At 41.0% G+C, this 22,545-nt stretch overlaps 2 protein-coding genes across 2 annotated transcripts in view; both read left to right on the top strand.

Annotated features, from left to right (window-relative positions):
- Window positions 1–1,423: 1,423 nt before the first annotated feature.
- On the top strand, window positions 1,424–16,036 carry LOC105447382 (DNA polymerase zeta catalytic subunit). Its single transcript, XM_030972471.1, has 16 exons — window positions 1,424–1,581; window positions 2,952–3,141; window positions 3,783–3,969; window positions 4,449–4,523; window positions 4,858–4,939; window positions 5,383–5,506; window positions 6,162–6,371; window positions 6,911–7,015; window positions 7,623–7,716; window positions 8,389–8,522; window positions 9,513–9,632; window positions 10,167–10,295; window positions 10,679–10,850; window positions 13,698–13,831; window positions 14,381–15,901; window positions 16,002–16,036. The coding sequence occupies exons 2-16, from the start codon at window positions 3,003–3,005 to the stop codon at window positions 16,034–16,036; spliced, it is 3,261 nt and encodes a 1,086-aa protein (XP_030828331.1). The 5' UTR covers window positions 1,424–1,581; window positions 2,952–3,002.
- LOC115919278 (DNA polymerase zeta catalytic subunit-like) overlaps window positions 15,974–22,545 on the top strand; it is a 23,804-nt gene continuing 17,232 nt past the window's right edge. The window contains exons 1-4 of the mRNA XM_030972671.1: window positions 15,974–18,764; window positions 19,553–20,579; window positions 21,135–21,263; window positions 22,066–22,469. Of these exons, the coding sequence (XP_030828531.1) occupies window positions 16,129–18,764; window positions 19,553–20,579; window positions 21,135–21,263; window positions 22,066–22,469 (4,196 nt within the window). The 5' untranslated portion in view covers window positions 15,974–16,128. The remainder of the gene's footprint in view (window positions 18,765–19,552; window positions 20,580–21,134; window positions 21,264–22,065; window positions 22,470–22,545) is intronic.

Below are 22,545 nucleotides of genomic sequence, written 5' to 3'. Positions count from 1 at the left end.
GAACTTGTAGTCATTTCTAAGAATCATGTCTTCTCTCTTTCCTTCTTCCTCCCCCCCCCCCTCCTCCAAGTATCCCTTTATGTTTAAATCAAATCGAATGGTGAACTGATGTGATCAGTTGTAATAAAAATAAAAACATTTACAATCTAGAGGAGAAATAATTTTGGATCGCAATTGAATTCACATCTAGGCATACAAACACAGCCTACAAGAAACATATGGATATATTTATATATGATTCTGTTTCTTCCAAAATTATTTTAAAGCCAGATAGAGATAGAGAAGGGGGTGGTTGAATAAAACATCGGGGAAAAGAGTAAGAGAGGAATACAGTCAGAGTTGGGGAGCGAGATCGAGATGGAGATCGAGAGAGAGAGAGAGAGAGAGAGAGGGAGAGAGAGAGATTGAGTGGGAGAGACTATAGGAACTGTGTGTGTGTGTGTTTTTTTTTTTTTTTTTTTTTTTTTTTGGGGGGGGGGGGGGGGAGCATAGTGAATATAAACCGAGAGTCTGTCTCACGAAAATGTTAGATCATCATCAACGGTAAACACAAGAGCAGAATTTAAAAAAAGGAGGGAACATACGTTTACCTACCGGGGGGGGGGGGGCACGTGAATGGCTAAAAGGAAACATTTTTTTTGGTTTTTAAGAGTGACTAGGAAGAGAGGTGGAAGTTTCCTGTGATACAATCACTTCCCATAACCTAATTTGACAACCTTTTTAGATATCGCATTAATACTATAGAAAGAGACCCCCCCCCCCCCACCACGACACAAATATTCCTCTTTATACTGTATGTGGCTTGATCTACGCTTAGAGGTATAGAGATATAGTAGGACAAAACAAAGGATCTATATAGATATCGTCCATGTCCCAGAGTAAATTTTGTATCGAAAAGGGATTTTTATTTTATGTATATATTTTTGTAATCTGGAGAAAGACGGTATATAATTATATATAAGTTAATACTTAATACTAACTAAAGTATACCAAAATGCTGTATAAGTCTGGAGGGCCTCATCTATATTGATAATTGATGCTTGACGTCACAATGAGTGACCGGTGTCGCGTGCCGTACACGCGTCCCCTCTGGTAGAACAATGATGATTTCTCAAGCTATCGCAGCGGATTTTCTAATTAGTATACGTGACGTCACAAAGATACCAAACCCCCAGTAGTGAGACAATGGGATGGAAAAAGGGAATAAAAACGGAGAGTACCAAGTAAAATGTGTTTTTTAATGATTACAAAATTCACAGAATGGCATAAAATAATGTAAGAATAACCCGTAATACGGTATTTCTGTTCGCATATTTGTGATCTCTCTGCCCATAAATGGACACCACAAGACCTCCCTTTGTCCAAGAGAAAAAGATGGAAAAGATAATTTTAGACGTACGCCATCTCTCGTCATAATCAGGAAAGGCTTGCGGATGAGTCACAAAAATAACCCTGGATCGTGAATTTATTTTGGACCACGGTCATGTTTTGACTCGCCTGCGCCTGAAAATGTAAAATTTTCTTTTCAATGTTCGATGGATGTATCAAGTTAATGCGTGAGAAGCGTATGCAGAGCTTAACGTAAGTATATCATCACTTATTTCCATATTATGCGGGCACATATGCAGATAATTAAAAATGCAAGTTTTGGTTTTACTTCGGTCCCATACGTAGTGATCCATGTCTGTTAAATGTCTGGAATAAACATGAAATTGAACAGATCCATGTTTCACTTTTAGTTATTGTTTGCTGATGTTGTTGTTTAGTTGTTTTGTTGTTGTTTTTGGATTACGATGGAGTATTTTGTATTAATATGAGAGAGTAAATTAATATGTTTTTAATATTATTGTGTGATAACATAACTGAATTATTCGAATTGAACAGTGTTTTGCTTAATTTCAATTTCATAAAATCAATGATGATGCGTATCAAACTATTTAATAGTAGAGACTAGAGAGTGATTAATTATTAACTGATTACGACTTTATCATTTGTAATGGTAATATCAACATCAACTTTTTCTTCATCAATATTTTGTTCATCTTGACGAAATTGAATGTTCTCCTTTTCCTTCTTCCAGTAATTTGAGTACTGGCCTCTTACGTTTGTAAATAGAGTATGCTTGTTCTTTGAGGGGTGATTTTGTGTCTTGTGGACACTGTCCGTTCATGATGATGATCATCTTTTTTTCCATTTTCTACTTGGGGATCTATGTTCCTTTTAAATTTTATATTCCCTTTTTTATTTCTTTTCCTTTTAATCAAACATTATTACACCTGCTTTAGTTTAGTGATAATATGAAGTATGATATTGATATTAAATTTCATATTATCACCAAGCACTTTAAGGCTACTCTAGTAAACATTTGCTATCATCGTTTTCATACTGCTTGTCAAAAGTTTATCTTGAATTCTTGATTCAGTTCTGTTTTTGAATTCTTGCTTCTCTTCACTTTCTTATTTGTGTCCGATGTCCGATGCACTCTAAATTTGATATGGTGTAGATATTACACCAGATTAACAATTATTTTACCTTTTGGACATCCCCATTAGAATGTCAAATACTGTTTTGTTGTTGTCTCCAGAAACTCTCTATTGGGGGATTTGTTGTATTACACAGAAAGAAAACAAAAAGATTACTTATTTTTATATAATCTTACAAATTTCAAAAGAGCCTTATTTCAGTTCTCAAAAGCACTTTAGGAGCTTTCTCCCTACTGTTAAAGCCCATCTGCACTAGTTTGGCCAGGAGGGATTAGACCTCCCTGCGTGCTCACTGGCAGGTGGTAAACTCATCAAATCAGCTCTCGATTAAAAAAGGGGACCAATGGTCACCGATTAGGCATTGTTTGCTATATAGAGGGTGCAAGTAACTATACATATAAGTATTGCAGTCCCGCATTTAAATCATTAACATCTCCCTTTTATTTTATTTGCCCACTGCTCCATCAGGAAGAGAGATGATTGATAGCTGCATGTACGTGTAGTCTACCACCAGGCAAGATGTTTTCTGTTCGGATTGTGACCCTCAACCACTACCAGGCACCCCCCATTGAAGATTTGGATGTGACCTTCTCAGAGTTCAGGGGGTCAGAGGTCAGGCAGGTCCCAGTGATCAGGGTCTTTGGCTCTACTCCGTCTGGTAAGTAAATATTCAATGGATATCAACTACTTGGGAGGCTGATTTGACATGATGAGTGTCTGTTTGTTGAATTTGATGTAATGTCAATTAGTTTTACTTACAATGTAGGTGTAATTATAGGTGCATTGGTTAACTTTCCCATAAATATTTTTTGTCATTTGCTTATCTATTTTGTTATTTATTGTTGTATTAATGTTGTTTTTATATTCAAATTTGTTATGATTGTAAAGCGCATAGAGAAATTTTCAATTTATTATGCGCTTCATAAATATTCTCTATTATTATTATTATTACTTTTTGTGAAATCTACAGAGCTGCAGTAGTTGAAATAACCACTGAAAGCAAACAACTGTTTGATTTTCGTTTAGTGTAAGCCTTTCCATCTTAAGTAAAGTTGTGATTTCTCAAAGAATTTTCTAGAAAATAGCTAACTCTTATTTCTACTACCCTTTACATTTGATACAAATTGGAAGTAGTCCGGAAATAGTGTAAGTAATTGTTGCATTTTCTATTTTGACCAAGGAAAATATTAATAATGAATATTGAAGCTGACTCAAGCGGTACAAATTTTTCAACCCTTTATATTTAAAAACAGAAGTCATATTAACAGAATATCATATGAAAAAACATTCATCCTACAGGCCAGAAGACCTGTCTGCATGTCCATGGAGTCTTCCCCTACATCTACATCCCTTACGATGGCTCCCAGCCGACTGACCGCTACCTCCATCAGATGGCCAGCAGTCTGGACACTGCCCTGCAGGTGGCCCAAGGGAAGGGCTCGTCCACTGTCCAGCATGTCTTCAAGATCTCCCTGGTCTCTGGCATGTAAGTATCCTGCCTCCATGATGAAGATGATGATCCCACGATGCTTTACTTCGTCAAAGTTTGAGGGTTACGCCAATTATAGTTTGCTGTCATTTGTAATAGCAGATTGTTGTAATTTTTTTGTAATTTGTTTGAATAATATTTGGCATATTATTAAGTTTCATTTTGATTAATTTGTATCTTTGCTGATCAATATGTTAAGTATTGTGCCTGCCCCCCCCCCCCTCCTCTTTTTTTTTGTTCTCACAAAATTTAATTATTAGTAATCATTTCACATTGTAGATAAATGTTATAATTCATTCAGATCAAATAACCCAATGATTCTATAAGTTTACACTATTATTATTATCAATAAATCAGAGTAGTGCACTGATGTCTTTGAAAACAATCATTTTTCAAGTTGGTGATTAAACAGATTTACTTCCCGTAATGCATCCCATCTGTCATATTATTCATAGACATTTATTTGATCATTTCAGACCTCTTTATGGATACCACAAGTCAGAGAGGCAGTTTATGAAAATCTATTTCTACAATCCTGCTGTCAGAAGGAGGTAAGAATATTGGAACTTAAAGTAAATTCATGGAATACCATCTACTCATTACAAAGGATGAGGGATTTAGGCAATTGCCCACAAAATGATTAAAGATTTTATTGCCACCTGATGTCATAAATTTTGGATTTATTCAGAAGCATTTCCTCATTCTATTAGCCTTAAGAATTATTTTATGTTTATCTATTAAAGAAGAGATTATATTTTCTCCAAGAGAATCAAATTGAATTGAATTGAAATAGATTGAATTGAATTGAATTGAATTGAATTAAATTGATTAAAATGAGTCAGCTTACAAACTGGGTAGCATTCTTATTGCTTACTTTTTTCTCAGGGCTGTTGAGCTTCTTCAGAATGGTGCTGTCATGAACAAGATCTTCCAGCCTCACGAATCACATGTTCCTTTCAATCTCCAGGTGAGGAATTTCATGTAATCATTGCCACGGTTACAGGTTAAAAACCCTGTCGGAAGTGACAAGTGAAATAGATGAACTATGTATCAACGGAAAGCTCCTAAGCTGTAGATTACAAGAATATCAATTATATGTTATTAATTTTTATGTTCTCATTTATATCTCAGAATGTCCATATCACAAGCCCAACTTTAATCTGTGTATATTTATAATGCATAGGATTACAAAGCATTAGAAAAGTGGAAATAATGTGGTGCCAGATTAAAAATAATAATAATAATAATATTCCGCTTTTATATAGCGCCCAATACATCAATACAATGATGTGCCTTAGCGCTTTACAGATATTATATAAAAGCAGTATTATATATGAAATTATCAGAATTTCTTGTTGGCTATTTTACAAAGTGAGTTTCTTCCCTTCATATATCTTTGCACATTGACAGTTTCTGATTGACTACAACCTGTATGGAATGAACATGCTGAACCTAGCTGCAGTGAAGTTTCGGAGGCCAGAGGAGGCAACAGATTCATCCAATCAAAAGCTTTCTTCACCAAAACCGTCCACAAGTAAGAATTCTTGCGGATTATATTTAACAACAAAAAAATTGTAATGAATTGAACTACACTCTAGGACATCTCATCCCTGGACACCTAGAACTTGTATAACATTTCTCTGTGGTGGTTAAATTTATAAAAGAATTGCCCTTCAATACCTACCTCTACCACAGTACTTGTGTTCGACAACCTTATACTATCGTTGGATTGCCTGATATAGCAAGATAACAAAAAAATAAACCCTTGGAAAACGATATTGTGCCTCTGGAAAACTAACTCCTAAACTGCTTGGGTAGTTTTGTATGAGGATAAATGGGCTTTTTCATAAGGAAATAGTTACCCACAGAGTATATCTCCTAGAGTGGTAGCTGTTCTTAAGAGGGTATTAGTTACGGGGAGGAAGTTATAAGGAGCTAAATGAGGGGTTGTTGACCAGGGGGAGAGAGGAAGGGGGTAGTTGTCCTCAGAGGCAATATTCTGGGGTGCATTCATATATGATTACCTTTTAAGAATATAACAATGCAAATATCAAATACCTTTAATATGTAGAAGCTTTATGAATGTTTTCCCTTTCCAGATATTAGCAGACCCAAATGCATAACTGGTAGTATGATTACTGGGATAGTAATTTTCCTCATATCTGTATCTCCTCCCCCCCCCCCCTTAGGCTTCCAAGCCACCAGCCCACCCGGAGCACCCACCCCCCTGAGACGACGCCACAGCAGCAGCGGCAGCATGAGCGTCTGCACCCAGGTGTGGGGGGATGAGAACATCCCCTCCTCCCAGTGGCTTGGGGAGGACGTCAAGAGGCAGAGCTGCTCTGAGCTGGAGGTGGACGGCGTCGCTGCCGATATCCTCAACAGGATGGACCTGCAAGGTGAGTGGTTGAGGATGAATGGGGGAAACCCCCTTTTTACAAACAGGGAAAATCCCCTTTTACAAATGATTTATTGGCCTATGCACAATGTTTTACTCTGAGCAGACCCAAATGATTATTCATTTAGTATTTCACACTTTTACAGTCCTATGTACATGTGTATCAACTCGTCAAGTTACACATTTTCATATTGTGTGGCTTGGTACATGACTCTTTTGATTTCTTCATATAGTTTCTGAAATATGTACCATGGACATTTGTATTTATTTTCTGTGGCATTACAGAATCTTGCTAAATAACAGGAAAGGGCAATTTTGTTCACATGTATGAAACTTGTATATGTATACAGTACATGAACTTTTTGTTTGACAGGTGTATCAGTAGATAAAACTGAAGAAAAAGCTCATTATTGAATATCCTATGAATTACTACTTGCTTATTAGGCCTGAGACAGCATCTGTAGCACATGCCTTAACACCAGGGAGATAGAGCAAGTGTGGCAACATGGTACAGTTTACATTTTAAATTTATTGTATTAGATAATGCTGAGACGAACCCAGGTCTGGTGGGTATTTGGGAGGATGAGAAACAGAGGAGAGAACAACTCGATCAGATGGATCAACTTCTTCCTCCATCATCACCCGGTAAGAAGTGTTGTGTGGGTGTGTGAGAGAGAGAGAGAGGGAGAGAGAGAGATAGAAAGTGACAGAGACAGAGAGAGAGAGAGAAAGAGGAAGAGACAGAGAGAGAGAGAGAGAGAGACAGAGATAGAAAGAGGGAGAGAGAGAGAGAGAGAGAGAGTTGTATAACTTTTTAAGTACAAATATAGATTGTGTAAGTTTGCATGAAAGACTGTAGTTTGTACAGATCTATAAATAAACCCCCAAAATACATACCGGTAGACAAATGTTCAAGGAAATAAAGAAAGTGAGAAGGGATTTAGGAGGGGGAAAAACAAATCTTTAAAATGTTTGTATATAATTCTTGTATAATTGAGATATTCCGAGTTTAAAGAGCCTTAGATATTTTAAAGTGACTCTGAGATACATTGTTTGTAAGCTCATCTTTTAATAACGCCATGTTATGTCAGACATGAAATCTCTTAGTTTGATAATTTTTCCATTTTCATGATTCTTAAGCTCATCATAATTCCTGTAAGCTCATTTTTTTATAATGGCTCCATGATATGTCAAATATGAAATCGCTTATTTCCATGACTTTTCCATTTTTGTCAATGATTCTTAATTTCAGAGCGGGGAGATATTCCACTCTTGAGTGCAGAGAAGAAGTGGAAGACAAGGTTACAGGAGATTGTGGAGAAGCAATTTAAAGACCTGCAGGAAATGTAAGTGATTTCAAAGTTCATATATGTCTAATTTCCTTGCTGTGCTATTAAAAACAAAAATGATGGCTTTTAATGATGGTGATGATGATGATGGTGATAATAATGATGCCTATGATGATGACATTGATGATGATTATGATGATGGTGGTAATTGTGGTGATGATGATAATGATAAGAATAAGGATGTCAATGAGATAAAGGATGTTGCTAACAAGTTTGGGGTTTATGTTAATGCTATGATGAGGAGGAGGAGGATTAGGATGGTGATGATGATGATGATGATGATGAGGAGGAGGAGGAGGATTAGGATGGTGATGTTGATGATGATGATGATGATGATGATGATGAATGAGGAGGAGGATGATGATGATGATGATGATGATGATGATGATGATGATGATGATAAGGATGATGATGATAATGATGATGATGATGATGATGATGATGATGATGATGATGATGATGAAGATAGCAATGATAATATTGATAATCATGTTGATGATGATGATCAGGTAATAATGATAATAAAGATGATGGTTAAGAATAATTTTTTATTATACAAATGATTATGATAGAATGATATAAGGACGTGCTCCTTTACCTAGGTTTTAACCAACAAAAAATTCCTTCTTTAAGCATCATGCATGTTTGCTCATTCAATTTTTACCATAGGGAGGGTCAAGTTACTAGCAGTGAAGATGAGCCCATGGACACAGAGAGTAGTGAAGAGGTCATGCCACCCTCCCAAATTAGCATCCCTTGCACCCCTGCTAACGAAGTGGAATATCACTACTCACAAAATCCAGGTAATCTATCTCCAGAATTCTGTGCATCTTTCTTGGTATGATGCAGTAATTCAACATTTTCTTAAAGTGAAAATAAGTCTTTATCTCACATACCGCGCAAGTATTGGAATCACAGAAAGGTAAGTAGAGCTGCAGGAGGGACACCAAGCCTGGCGGAAATCATCAAACATCGATGAATAGCGCCAACAAACTAAACCCAACAACAACAACAACAACCAGTCTTAAAATTTATGTTGAGAAGTGTATTAAACAAGTGTAAGTGTACAGATGATGAAAATCTCGCGTTAACCCCACTAACACTCTGCAAGTTGTACTGATTTATGAAACTTTTGCTGTGGCAAAACTGTTGAGTACAATTTACAAAATTTGATGTCATTGAATTCTTTGGTTTTACAGTAATCCATATAAAAGAGAAAATAGGTTTTACAAGGTGCCCATATTTTAGGTACGGTAATTCCTGGATTTCAGCATCTTTCATTTCTCTATTTTTTAAAACATTTCAGACCTCCTTTGGTGCAACACATATCAGTCGTTGAGATCCAGAAGACTTAATGCCATCCTGGATTTCAATATACATGATAGGGTTTAACACTGCCTAGTTTTCAGGCTTATTATTGAACACACCTGAGGGTATTTCACAAAGACTAAGATTGACTTAAGTTGGATTTGAACTATGGCATGCCGTTGATGCCCCTATTCGCTCTCACTATTTACTGGCATATGCTTCTCAAGGGATGTACAAATCATGGTAAAAAGTCTGCAGAATTTACATTTATTGAAAATTCATTATTGAAGAAAAAATATTATCTAAAGATTTTAATGGTAAGAGCGCCATAGCTAAGTCCAACTTAAAGTCGATCTTAGTCTTTGTGAAACATCCACCAGGTCTTCCTCTTTATTATTCTTACATTTCATTCATCAATGATATGACAGTTGTGGTAAAACATTGAAGTGAATGAATAGAGAGTGGTGATCATTTTTTGTCTCCAGCAGACAGTGAGCCCTCTCAGAGGCAGAGCTTCAGCGGTGATGTTGCACCAGTCGTCAACGAGGAGTTGGTCTACTCCATCCTGGAAGCCTCACAGAGATTGTCACAATCACAGGCACAAGGTACAGCATTGGCTTGGCCATATTATATTTTTAAAAAACGTTCTCAAACTACCTGTTTGGTCTAAATGGTTTGGTTTTCAACTTTCTGTTAAACTTATTATTAATTACAATAATTTTTTTTAAAAAGACACACAAGTAATTGAAAAAAGGGGGAAGTAGTGAGTGAAACTGGTAAACTAGTATGTGAATGGGGAAAAGCAAAAGCAAAAGTCACTTGTCCAGGTTCATCCCCAGAGGAATTATAATATCACATTGTATTAACAGGGGGGGGGGGGCAGTCATTGGAATATTACATTTTTTTTTTTTTTAAACATAGATTTCAGCTGAGTTACACAAGACAAAACAAACCCTGAAAATTGATGTCTATATGGTCTCCAGGGTTCAGAAACGAATTGACAGGAATTAACTACATTGTGTTGATTCATTTTGCATTCTTGAGGTACAGATTATTCTGCATGCTGCGTCACCGGTGAAATGTAAAATTTCCCCTCATGTTCTGTTACAAAAGTCTCTTTGCTTGTGCTGTTGATGCAGATACGTGTGATGAGGAGCTTGCTAATCTTCTGGTAGATCTTGTTCATGAGGAGGAAGAAGAAGACCTGGTACTATCTGGGAGAATGAGCACCCAAAGCTCGAGGGGAAATCCAAGGCCATCTGGCATCGGTAAGTATGATGATGGAGATAATAATGATGTGCGCCTTGAGCATTTGATTTTCAGGCTGATTTGGCACCTTAAAAATGTCTTATTATTTTTATGATGATGATGATAATGCAGTTGACGATGACCATAGTTTTGTAGATCTTGATTTAATAGGCATGACGATATTGTTGATGATGTGAGGAAGAGGAGGAGAAAGCTAGTAGAAGAGCAGGACAGGGATAGCAATAACAATGGTAGCAGTCCAAAAGTAAGATGATGATGATAAAGATGATGATAACGATAATGGTGATAACGATAATGATGATTATGATAATGATGATGATTATGACAAAGATGAGCATCCAAGATAACTATGAGTGTGCTTCGTTTTTTTAATCACCATCAGATATATCCGACTCTGATGATGAGGACAGTCCTGAGCTTGAGGCCCAGGCGGAGAAGGAGATGTCACAGGCCTGGATTATTTTAGATGAAGAGCTTGAGAAAGAAGAAGAACAGGCTGAGGAAGATAAGAGCAGAAAAAGTAGACAACCAGCTGATGTCAGTCAGAGTGCACAGTGAGTTTAGCCTGATAGACTTAAAACACAAGAACATTTTTTTTTGTGGTCATCCTCTAAAAACAAGGACAAATTAACTAGAAGTTGCATTTAAGCCTTGCTCGCTTACAACACAGTAAAGCAACAGTAGATGCAGTGATGTAAAACTTCAAAAATGCATTTAAATGTTGTAAATGTATAGTGTCTTGAATGTTTTGTTTTGAATGTTTTGAATGTTTTCACTAGACCGTTCACCATGGACGACCTGCTTGCTGCCATCAAAGCAATGAAAAACAACAAAGCTGCTGGACTTGATGACATCCTCTGCGAGCAGATCAAACAGCTTAGACCAGGCGCCCTCAACTGGCTTCTCAAAATGTTCAACGAATGTTTGGGCACCAACAACATCCCAAAGCTCTGGAGGAAATCCAAAGTTATTGCCCTATTGAAGCCTGGTAAAGACGCAGCCAGTCCAAAGAGCTACAGGCCTATCTCCCTACTGTGCCATACATATAAGCTGTTCGAGCGGCTTATCCTTAACCGCATCGCCCCATTCGTGGATGAACATCTCATTCCAGAACAAGCAGGGTTTAGGCCAGGAAAATCATGCACTGGCCAACTCCTAAACCTCACTCAGTTCATTGAGGACGGGTATGAGAGTAAGCTAATCACCGGAGCTGCTTTCGTTGATCTCTCTGCTGCCTACGACACCGTGAACCACAGAATCCTTACCAGGAAGATCTTTGAGCTGACAAAGGACGTGAGACTGACTGGACTCATCCAGACGTTGCTGTCCAATCGGCGATATTTTGTGGTTCTCAATGGGAATCGCAGCAGATGGCGCAGACAGAAAAATGGCCTACCACAAGGAAGTGTGCTCGCACCGTTACTCTTTAACGTGTACACGAATGACCAACCGATCCACCCAAACACCAGGAGCTTCCTCTACGCCGATGATCTCTGCATCGCCACCCAGAACCAGTCTTTTGTGAAGTTGGAGGAGTCCCTCAGTGATGCCCTGGCCGGTCTCATCCCATACTATGCGACCAACCACCTGAGAGCTAACCCTGATAAAACTCAGATAAGCGCATTCCACCTCAAGAACAGGGATGCCAACCATCAACTAAGGATCAGCTGGTATGGGAAAAGGCTGAAGCACACTCCCAACCCAGTCTACTTAGGCGTCACACTCGATCGCTCCCTTACCTACAAGAACCACATTGCCAACACAAAGGCAAAAGTTGGAGCCCGCAACAGCATCCTCAAGAAGCTAGCCAACACCAACTGGGGGACTGATGCCAGAACAATCCGGACGACAGCCCTCGCGCTTTGCTTCTCTGCTGCGGAGTATGCATCACCAGTATGGAGTAGGTCGGCCCATGCACCCAAGATTGACCCAGCTCTAAATTCATCTTGCAGAGCGATCACTGGATGCCTAAGGCCAACTAAAGTAGAAGACATCTACTTGCTCTGCGGTATTGCCCCTCCACACGTCAGAAGGTTGGTCTTGTCCCAGAAAGAAAAGGACAAACAAGAAAACAATCCACTCCACCCACTCTTCGAACAACAGCCAGTGGGCAAGCGGCTCAAATCCAGACACAGCTTTCTGCACTCGGTAGAGCCTCTTAATACTAGCCCTCACAACCAAAGGATGACTTTGTGGTCTAACCACCTTCAGACCACTCCACATAAACTCTCCCTCAGCCCGAAGGAATCCCTCGCAACCGGCTCCAGTGAGACTTGGCCTACCTGGCTTAGCCTCAACCGCCTAAGAACTGGCTACGGTCGATGCAGAGTCCTAATGCAGAGGTGGGGTCTAGGAGACGAACAAACGGCATGTGAATGCGGCCAGGAACAGACAATGGAACACCTGCTAGTCTGCCCACTCCTGCCAGAGCCATGCACCCAAGATGACCTGGAAGCCGTTAATTGCCGTGCTAAAGCCTGTGTGGACCACTGGACGGGACTTGTGTAGTGACTCGATAAGAAGAAGAAGAAGAAGAATGTTTTGTGGTATAATAGTCCATTCACTTGAAACGCAGTCCAGAGGATGAGGGATCAAATCCCAACATGGCACTAGCATCCTTTGGCAAGACGTTCATTTACATACATGTATGCCACTCTCCATCCAGTTCTTGATGGCTAAAGGTTATGCTGGAGCACCACATATATGGCCGCTTAGCTATAGCCAGAGTAATACTATTGGAAGACCAGGGACCCGCTTCTCAAAGCCATTTTTAAATGACAAATGACAAAAATCAGTGACAAATGTGCTGATAACCGATCAGAAGCAATGATTTCACTAGCTTATAACAAAAACTGTCATTTGTCATTATTGACAAGTTTTGTGAAATGGGGCCCAGGAGCATCATGACATGATGGAGGTGAGCACTATTAAGAGAAAGGTCACTTGAGGGAAGCTTGAGGAAAGCCACAAAAGTGGTCTTTGTAGAAAGGTAGTCATTATAGACCATTGCTTCTTGATGAATGACCAATTTTTAATGAGAATCATTGTTTCAAGGGAAACAACAAATGTGGTCTTCATAAACGAGCGATCTTTCGATACAGGTGGCCGCTATAGCAGAATTGTATGATAGTGTTTCTAGGATCCGGGCTACCTCGGACCTGGGGACAACTCAGCCGGCTGTAAAAACTGTCATGTTTTGTCATTTTACCATAACCCTAACCCTAACTCTATCCCTACCTAACCCTAACCCTAACCCTATACCTAACCCTAAACCTGCAAAAAATGACCGTTAATGCAGTGGGCTCCAGTTGTCCCTGGGTCCGAGTTAGCCTGACTCTGTGTTTCTATCATTTGTTCCTCTTTCTTTTATTCGCTATCCCCTTGTCTGCTTGCCTCCATAGGTTGAATGAGCTCATTGGTGAGATAGAGGAAGCAGGGGATGAAGCATCTCAGAGGTCAAGCCAGAGGTCAAGCCAGAGCGGGGATGTGCCGATACCTCAGCTAGATGGAAGCTCGGACATCAATCCAGGGGAAGGTCAGTTTCATTTAAAGCCCCACTGCACTACTTGTAGCTACTTGCGCCCCCTATGTAACAATGCCTAATCGGTGTCCGTTGGTCCCCCATGATCCTCTTTTTCTTATTTTAATTGAGAGCTGAGTTGATGAGATAACCACCTGTCAGTGACCAGCAGGGTGGTCTAATTCCCCCTGGCCACCTAGTGCAGACAGGCTTTTAAAAAAAATTCTGCGTTTAACCTAGTTCACATTAAATTTAGTAAAACACCTCTAAAAGTTGCGTGGCATAATAAAATGACATGAAAAGTAGGGCGCCTCACATTTTGTACCTTGTAACACTTGTAGATAAGGGAGCATGCTTTATATGAGCCTTTGTACTGCGCAGCTATGTTTTTCCTTGTACCCATATTTGCAATTAATTCACCTGGAGGCTTTTCTTCTATATTTGTTGTCTTTTGTTTGTCAAGACATCAGTAAAACACTATAGATACATGTAGGTATGCTTGTATATATGGCGAACAGTCCTTGAACATAATCTTACATGTCACTCTTTGTTTTTGTATACCAGGTGAAAGGAAAGACAAATCAAAGTCAGTTGTTGGTAGCGGCAGACAAGGATCAAAGAGTCCTCGCAAGCAAGACAGTGCCGTAGGTTCTGAAAGGCCGTTGGCAGCAGACAAAATTGCCAGGAAACCTCACATGGCTGTTGATGGTCCTCTAGGGGATATCTGTGATGCCTTAGAGCCCTTGGAAGAATCTCCTAAAAAGAAACGTGCTCCTGCCAGAAAGAAGAAGGGACTTTCAATTGCCTCCAGAAGTACAAGAAGTCCAAGAAAACTCATGAATGGAAGACACGATGAAGCTTCTCCTGTCTTTGAAAAGGCTGGTAAGGTCCAAAGAAGAAAGGCCAGTAATTCTTCTAGATCAGCAGGGAAACGGACCAAGCGGATACTTCAAGGTGAAGGCAAAGTTGAGAACTCTCATGAGAATAGTTCACACAAACCTCTTGTTTCGCTTGGAAGAGGAAGAATGGGAAGTAAGAGTCCACGTAAGTCATCAGAAAGGGCTGACTTTCCTTTCTGCGCTGAAACAATGTCCCGTAGTCCTCAGAAACCTCTGCAGGGGCCACTAGAGAAGTACTCTAATGCCATTGAATACAAACTTGCACCTTGTTTTCAGTATGCTGAATCACTAAAGCCAAAAGATTACACAAAGTTACTACAAAGGGATACCTCTCCCAGACCTATGGATACCAAGAAAAGGAGACATAGGCAGCCATCAGGAAATGAAAAATGTTCAACAACTAGCCCAAGACAAAAGAGACGTGGATTGAAGAGCAATTCCCCAAGATTAAGAAGGAACAGTTCTAAGGTGGAAGATGTTGACAATCCTCCATCAAGTGGAAGGAGGAGGAGAAACTCAACGAAAGAGGAATCTCCCCAACAAAGCTCTAGTGCCACAAACAGCAGTGCTCTGAGAGTAAGGAGAACCAATTCAGCGGTTTCTCCCAGGAGAAGAACCTCTCAGGAATCTACAAGGCTTCAGAGTGTGTCTTCAGATGAAGACTTTAAAGAGAGTAAACCTCATGCATCATTTCGAAGAGGGAATACTGGAAACAAGGACACTCGTAAAAAGGTAGAGGAAGGGAAATCGAGTAGGAAGATGGCCAAGGGCATAAGGTCAAAGAGAAGCTATCGTCAAACGCCTGATATCCCAGATGTTGTCAAAGACTGTTCTGTACCTACGGAACCGGCCAGATCTCCTGGTAAAAATGGAAGTGGCAGGGGAGGAAAGAAGAGCCCTAGAAGGCGGCAGCAACAAAATGATAAACCATTCATCTCAGACAGAATAATCCGCAGCCCTCACAAACCAATGGAAGGAGCTGTCTCGGTATACATTAAAGCCATTGGCTATAAGATAGCACCTTTGTTTCAGTATGCAGAGTCTGTTAAACCTAAGCCCAAAGTGGTCATAGCTCCTTTGGAACTATCCACATCCCCCACGAACATCCTAAAGAGAAGTAATAGCATAGCTGTCAGTGCCTGTGAGAAATCTCCAAAGATTCCAGCCAATGTTGTCCGAAGAATAAGTATGCCAGTTGGAAGCTCCTCAGATAAATCAATTCAAGGCCCATCAAAAAGTCCAAAGGCTCAAAGAAGGACCAACAACCTATTTGACAAATCATCCAGATCTCCTGCCAAACAACGTAACAGAGAACCTGTGAAGGTTGCAAAGAGAAGCCGTCCAACAGCAAAGGCTGAAGTAAAATTATCTCCAAGGCAAAAGAGGAGCAGACCAGAAAAGTCTACATCCTGTATGGAATTGGGCTCTGAAGATCAGTCCCAGTCTCCTCTGTTAGATCGATCATTTGTCTTTGATAGTATTCTGACTAGTCCATCAACAGTGGGTAGGGGACATATGGGTCAAAGAAGTCCCAGGGATTTGAGGAAGTTGGAAAGCAAAGGGTCACCTGTGCCTTCTTCCAAACAGATTGGAAGATCACCTCTGAAAGGTGTGAGGGATCTTTCTGGTAAACTGGTGCAGATTCAAGCATCTGATAACAGAACAATCCAAGATGGGGACTTGGGAGAATTCAAGACTGAACATAGAAAAAAAGCTAACCGTTTGAAGACTGACAAAAAGGAAAACCTATCTGACAAGAGCAAAGAGGACAAAGAAATGAAGCATAAAAAGGCAAAACAACAGCGGTCCAAAGATGATAAGGGGACAAAAAATACCACATCCCAAGGAGATCGAAAGAAAGAGCCAAGGGCGCGGAAAAAGAAAGACAAGAACCTAGATGGAAGGAGCGAAAAAAGTAAAAAGAACAGAGGGCCTGAAGAAAAACCTGTGAAGAAGGGTCGAAAGCCTTCTGCATTAAAATTTCATCCTGTCACTATGCCATTCGTGAGGCTGAGGGAAGCTACATGGCCAAAGTTGAAAGCATGCAAAGAACTCAATCCCAATCTCATCTTGAGAAAGCTTTGCTTAGATGAGGGAAGCTGGAGGGAAGTTGTCAGGAATGCCCTCTACAGAGACCTCAATCGACTGGCAAAGAGTAAAAGAAGTCTGGGAGATGAGGAAAACACAGATGCTAAAAGAGTCAAGAATGGTATTAGCACCCCTTGGGGGAAAGGCCCAGCATCGTCATCACCCAGAAAGGAACAGCTGAAAGCCATAATGGTTGCAAAACAAGGCAAGGATATCTACAAAAGATTAAAAGGAGCAACTCCAAGGAGAAGAGCAAAGTCCAAGATACAAGACATCTATGGGGGTGGTCCTGACAACAAAGTTTGGAACTTTGTTCCTCCGATCACTCCTCCAGACGACGAGATCACAAAGAACCCCATTCCAGAGATCTCAGAAATGAGCAAGGATGATTCTCGAGATGTGATGTGGCGGTTGGCATGCTATTCTCCACAGCGTCCAGAGAAGATTAGTTCTCCGCCGAGATGCTGGTCTCCACTGAGCAGGATATCTGATACCGAAGAGGAATACGAGGAGGATGATGAGTACATAGACAAGGAAAATGGAGTAGCGCCCCTGCCGGTTGAAAATGTTGGGAAGGAGGAAGGGACAGTTGCTGTCCACACCTCTGATAACGAAATGGATATTATTGAGAGAAACCTTGGGCAGATTTCAGACTTTAGCGTCTATGAAAAGATGCTAGGCGGCACAACTGCAGGAAGGTCCCTTCAACAAGAGACAAAATCAACCAATGATGATTTTGCCCTGGAGCATTTCCAGGAAGATGTCTCTGGAATCTTTAATCACCTCCATGGAAATTTAGAGAAGGACGCCATCTCTGATGAATTTGCCAAACTTGATAATTCTGTTCCCAACAGCCATGTCAATAGGATGGAAAGGGGGAAGCAGATACCATCTCAACTTGGTCAAGTTTCTAATCAACATAGACGAACAAGCAAGGTTAATGGTAGTCACTGTACTACTGAAGCCCAGGTTCACCATCATGCAACGAGTAGCCAAAGTCAGCAACTGGCACGAGATAGTGCAAGCAAATCTAGAGGACATTCTGTACCACAGAGTAGTCCACTTCTACCTCAAAATAATATCCCAATGCAGGCTGCTTCTCAATCCAATTCTGAGGGAAGTGTGAGTAACAGTTCATCTCAGATTCCTCCGGGCCAGAAGCCTCCTCCATATTATTCTGACATAACCAACTCTGGATCATCATCGCCATATACAGCTCATTCTCCACGCAGCATTGAGAGAAGCGCAAGCAACTCCAGCTCCATTCAATTCGCTGTCCATAGCCAGGGTAAGACCTTGCAGACACCAGGATCACAAGAACCAACAACCATTCCAGAGACAGACTCTGAACATAGTAGTGGCAGCCCTCCTCAGCATCAGTACAACTCCAGTCAACCTACACAACTTACCACTCAAGGAAATCACTCCAAAGAACCAGTTATCCATCCAGGAAACAGTACCAACAACCAATCGGTGTACTACCACGGTGCTTCGCATACAAGCCAAAGCATGTACGACATGTCCAGCCATTCTCTTAATCAGTCAACGGCCTATACCAATGATAGGGTGTCAAACCAGAGTCAGGGCTTCAGCCAACCGCATCTTCCGCCCTACCCGTCTCCAGGTAACAATCAGGGATACCCACCTCCGTACCCGTCCACCCAGTCCTCCTACCCCAACCCTCCATCCCAATCCCCTAACCACCAGCACCAGTCGCCCAGCTCTGGATCGCAGACCCACGCTGCTTACAGAGTGCCCTATCAACCGGGTCCCCAGCAGCACCCGTACCAAGACAGCAACGGATCCACGGTCCCGGCAGCCAAGCCCAAGATCTGGCGGCCTGTGGCTATGCCTCCGACAGACACCATGGTTAGGAGCAGCCTCCAGGAGTATGGATTGCCAGAGGTTCACCACCAAGGTGCATACTGGGGAAATCCTCAGGATCATGCTGGGAGACAGAGGTGAGTACTCATCATGTAGATCCTTTGAAATTAGAGCCCCATTGTCCTACTTGTAGCTACTTGCTCCCTCTATATCGAAAACTTCCCCAATCAGTGCCTGTTGGTCCCCATGATCCTCTTTTTCTTATGTTAGCTGAGAGCTGAGTTAATGAGATAGCCACCTGTTAGTGACCTCACTGTGTGGTCTAACCCCTTCTTGCCCAGTAATGTTGACGGTCTTTAAAGCTACACATACTTACATTGTAACTTATAGTTTTATTAGCGAGATGTTTTAGTCTATCCACATCTTTCCAGCGACACGGGTTCTATACCAAGCCCATACGCTAGTGCCCTTTGGTAAGGCATTAAACCTCATCACCAGGTCCCTCTGAGAGGACCTAAAGCAGTTTGTCCTCTGGTTGCTAATACTAACAAGCATTTATGCTTTCTTAGCAGTCAGGTAAAATAACTACAACACACAAATTGCTATTTATAAAGACCTACTTGTACTTATATGTAATTGTAAACATGTTCTCATACTGTGACCAATGTGTCAGAAGGAACTGGAGCTTAGATTGGGGACTTGTGTGTATTGTCTTAATTCAAAAACATTTTGACATGATTTGCTGCTTTTTCTGAGCGTGATTTTTCTGTACCAAGGGCTAAGTTATGGAAATTATATATTACATCAAACTTTATTTTTTAATCAAGCAGTCAATAGTTCTTCCAACTGTACTAAAAGGGCAGATGTTACTATTACTGATGCCACATATTTCTATTGGTTTTTTTTGGTCTTGATTGTCATACAGGGAGGGCCTTGGCCAAGCACATGTTCAGACCATGCTTCCCTCATCACTGCAGCCTGCTGAAACCCCCTGTGGAACAATGGGACTGAACCATTGGCAGACAGTTGTCCAATCACAGGGAGAGGCATCATCTTCCCAGGGCTATCCCACTTCTCATCAGGGGTATAACAGAGATGCTGTGTGGATGCCTTCAAAGTATCCCCCACCTCGAGGATCAGTGGCTGGATGGCTGAATACCAAACAGCCAGGAGAGCAGAGACATGGCTTTAGGCATGACAATCCGGCTGCTCCTCCAGGGTACAAGCAGAATCATGAACATGGGCAACAAGCTGTGACACTGCCACCCACCTCACCAGGACAGAACACGCCTTTCTTGCCACAACAACACAATGGCAACCTGCCCAGCCATCAGAACAACCACTACACAACATCCCAAGGACAGCAGGCAAACATGGAGAGTGATGGTCGCAACAATGCACCACAGCTACCACTTAGTGGCCAGCAAAATGTGATTCCGCCACAAGGCACTTCGCCCTTGCAACCTGGTGCTTACCCGTTACAGTCGTCGACCCAGCAACAAACTGCAACTCCTAGGCAGCAGCCTCTACAAGCAACTCAACCGACGCCTGCTGCTGGAGGGAGTAAACATCCAACATCATCCCTGCGTGCATCAGCCACACCTTGTGGAAGCAGCAATGGCATTCCTGCTCAGGGACAACCTGCAGCAAGGGATTGCCCCAATGACCCCTCTACAGCTACCGACTCCAACAACCCAGCCACAACTCCTGGTGGCAAGCAGAAAACCAGACCCCTTAAAGGTTCCAGTATGATTACTCCCGTGGCTGGGATTCCTAGAGGGGCGCAGAGTTGTACCCCTCCTCTGTCAAGCACCCCACTACGCCCATTGTCAAGGACTGCTATGATGTCACAGGAACAACCTGGAGTGACTCCCATTGCCATGCAGAAGCCTACACCCCTCATGGACCTTACCAAGATGAAGCACCCTTCCCTTCCATGCACTCCTGCACAGGTAAGCATAATGGATTGCCAAATCTGTACAACTTGTTGAGTTATTCAAATAACAATTAATCCCATTCTGTCGCTCTCTTAGAAACTTTCATTTCTCTCACATTTTTCACTCTTCCATCTTTTTGTTCTATCTCCCTTTTTTCTTCAAATTGTTGCTGGACTGTTTTGTAATTCATCTCAGATTTTTGATTTTCTGTCTGTAATATTTGAAACAAAGTCAATGGCGAAACCCGGTAGAGTGAAAATGTCAAGGAATGTTGCTCGTTAGTGAAATTGTAATTACATGGTAAAATAACAATGCATAGGTAAAACTTAGACCTCATATTAAAAAGATACTTTAGACATCAACTAGGATAGACATATACAGGGAGAGAGAGAGAGAGAGAGAGAAAGAGAGAGAGAGAGAGAGAGAGAGAGAATTAAAGAGAGAAGGAGAGTCTGGTAGTATATTGTTAGTATTGATAGGTAGGCATATCTACATACATGTTCTATCTCTATGGAGTGAATTTAAACTCTTTCAATCAATCAGTGCATGGTATGCTTTTGTCCGTCACAGGTAACTCCAGACGCTGCACTGAGGAAGAAACGCTCGTTGACCTCTCAGATTGAGGGACCGACCCCAAAGAATACCTATGGCTTCAAGGTCAGCCAGGGAAATGTTCAAGATGCAAAAGCTCTTCATGTGGTAAGAAATCAACTTTTCGTATCTTCTTTCCCTCTAGTTTTCTCTCTTTTGGTTTTGTTTAATCTTGTAAAAAAATTATCCAGTTGAATTTAACATTATTTAACTTTATACTTTTCAATGCATTAAGTCATAATTTTGTTGTTATTTGTTATTGAATTACTATATAGGTAAAGTTACTACATGTATTCATAACTTTACTTAGTGTATTTTCTTATATTTTACTGTAAATATGACAAAGTATAGTATAATATGATTTACACTTTTGCCATGTTCTAATTTCACAATAAAACCAAATTAAATTGAATTGAATTGAATTTTTCTCTCTCTCCCTTTTACTCTCATGATTCTTGTAGTAGGAGATCAGCTTTATCTCTTCTTTCCCTTAATTCGTCTCTTCATATCTATCTATCTACCTCCTGCACTGTCATTATATGTGTAACATTTTAGATCAACAGATAATGTTAGTGCTAAAGTGTCACATAAGAGGTGTACTGGTCTAGTTGATTATAAGTCAACAGACAGTGGATAACATCAAATGTTGCTTGAATCCCTGTCGCGGTATTAACGTCCTTTGTCAAGCTATTAATCTATATTTACCACTTGCCACCCAGGTGACGTACATCCAAAGAGGTGCCTGGTAGAATTTTTTGAGGGCATTATCATTGCCCCTTAATAGCTAAAGTTGGATTATTAAATGGAGTATGTTTTCGTAGTAGCTACCCTGTGTAAATGTATCTAGCGATATTCCTCTTTGGGTAGAAAAGCCGAGCTAATGGGAATTATTTCTTTGTTGTTTGAACAGGTTCAGCACCTGACCACCATGAGTCTTGAAGTCCATGCCCGTACAAGACGGGACTACCATCCCGACCCTGAATTTGACCCCATACGAGCCATATTCTACTGCATCCATACAGATGGCCCTGACAACAAAGCCCCACCCGGTAACCATCACCGTCACAATGTCGATGACCCCAAAGCTTCGGCAGATGCGAGCAAAGACGTCAGTGATGAGGGTCACAGCAGGGTCGGGGTGATTATGGTTGACCTCTCAAAGAAGGGGTCAAAGGGCGATGGAGGGAACGTGACTGACTTGAATGTGGTGACCCAGCGTGATTGGATGGCCAGGTCAGGGGTCATGGGGATAGAGGTCACGTATGTGGAAGAAGAGAAGGAGATGTTTGAGGAGTTTGTCAAACTTGTTAGGAGGTAAGATTTCGAGCTAAAAACTACCATCTACATGATCTATAATTTACAAATGTGCCTTGAATTTAAGGAAGAAACC

Source organism: Strongylocentrotus purpuratus, unplaced genomic scaffold (genome assembly GCF_000002235.5).
Source record: "Strongylocentrotus purpuratus isolate Spur 01 unplaced genomic scaffold, Spur_5.0 spur5_contig_863, whole genome shotgun sequence".
Lineage (NCBI taxonomy): Eukaryota > Metazoa > Echinodermata > Echinoidea > Camarodonta > Strongylocentrotidae > Strongylocentrotus > Strongylocentrotus purpuratus.
This window is presented reverse-complemented; position numbering and strand designations above follow the sequence as displayed.

What these genes read in the sequence shown, in the direction of transcription:
- LOC105447382 (XM_030972471.1), top strand. Translation starts at nt 3,003, where the DNA reads ATGTTTTCTGTTCGGATTGTGACCCTCAACCACTACCAGGCACCCCCC. An exon ending in ATCTCCCTGGTCTCTGGCAT is followed by an intron (nt 3,970 to 4,448) that starts GTAAGTATCCTG and finishes TGATCATTTCAG; the next exon opens with ACCTCTTTATGGATACCACA. An exon ending in ATGTTCCTTTCAATCTCCAG is followed by an intron (nt 4,940 to 5,382) that starts GTGAGGAATTTC and finishes GCACATTGACAG; the next exon opens with TTTCTGATTGACTACAACCT.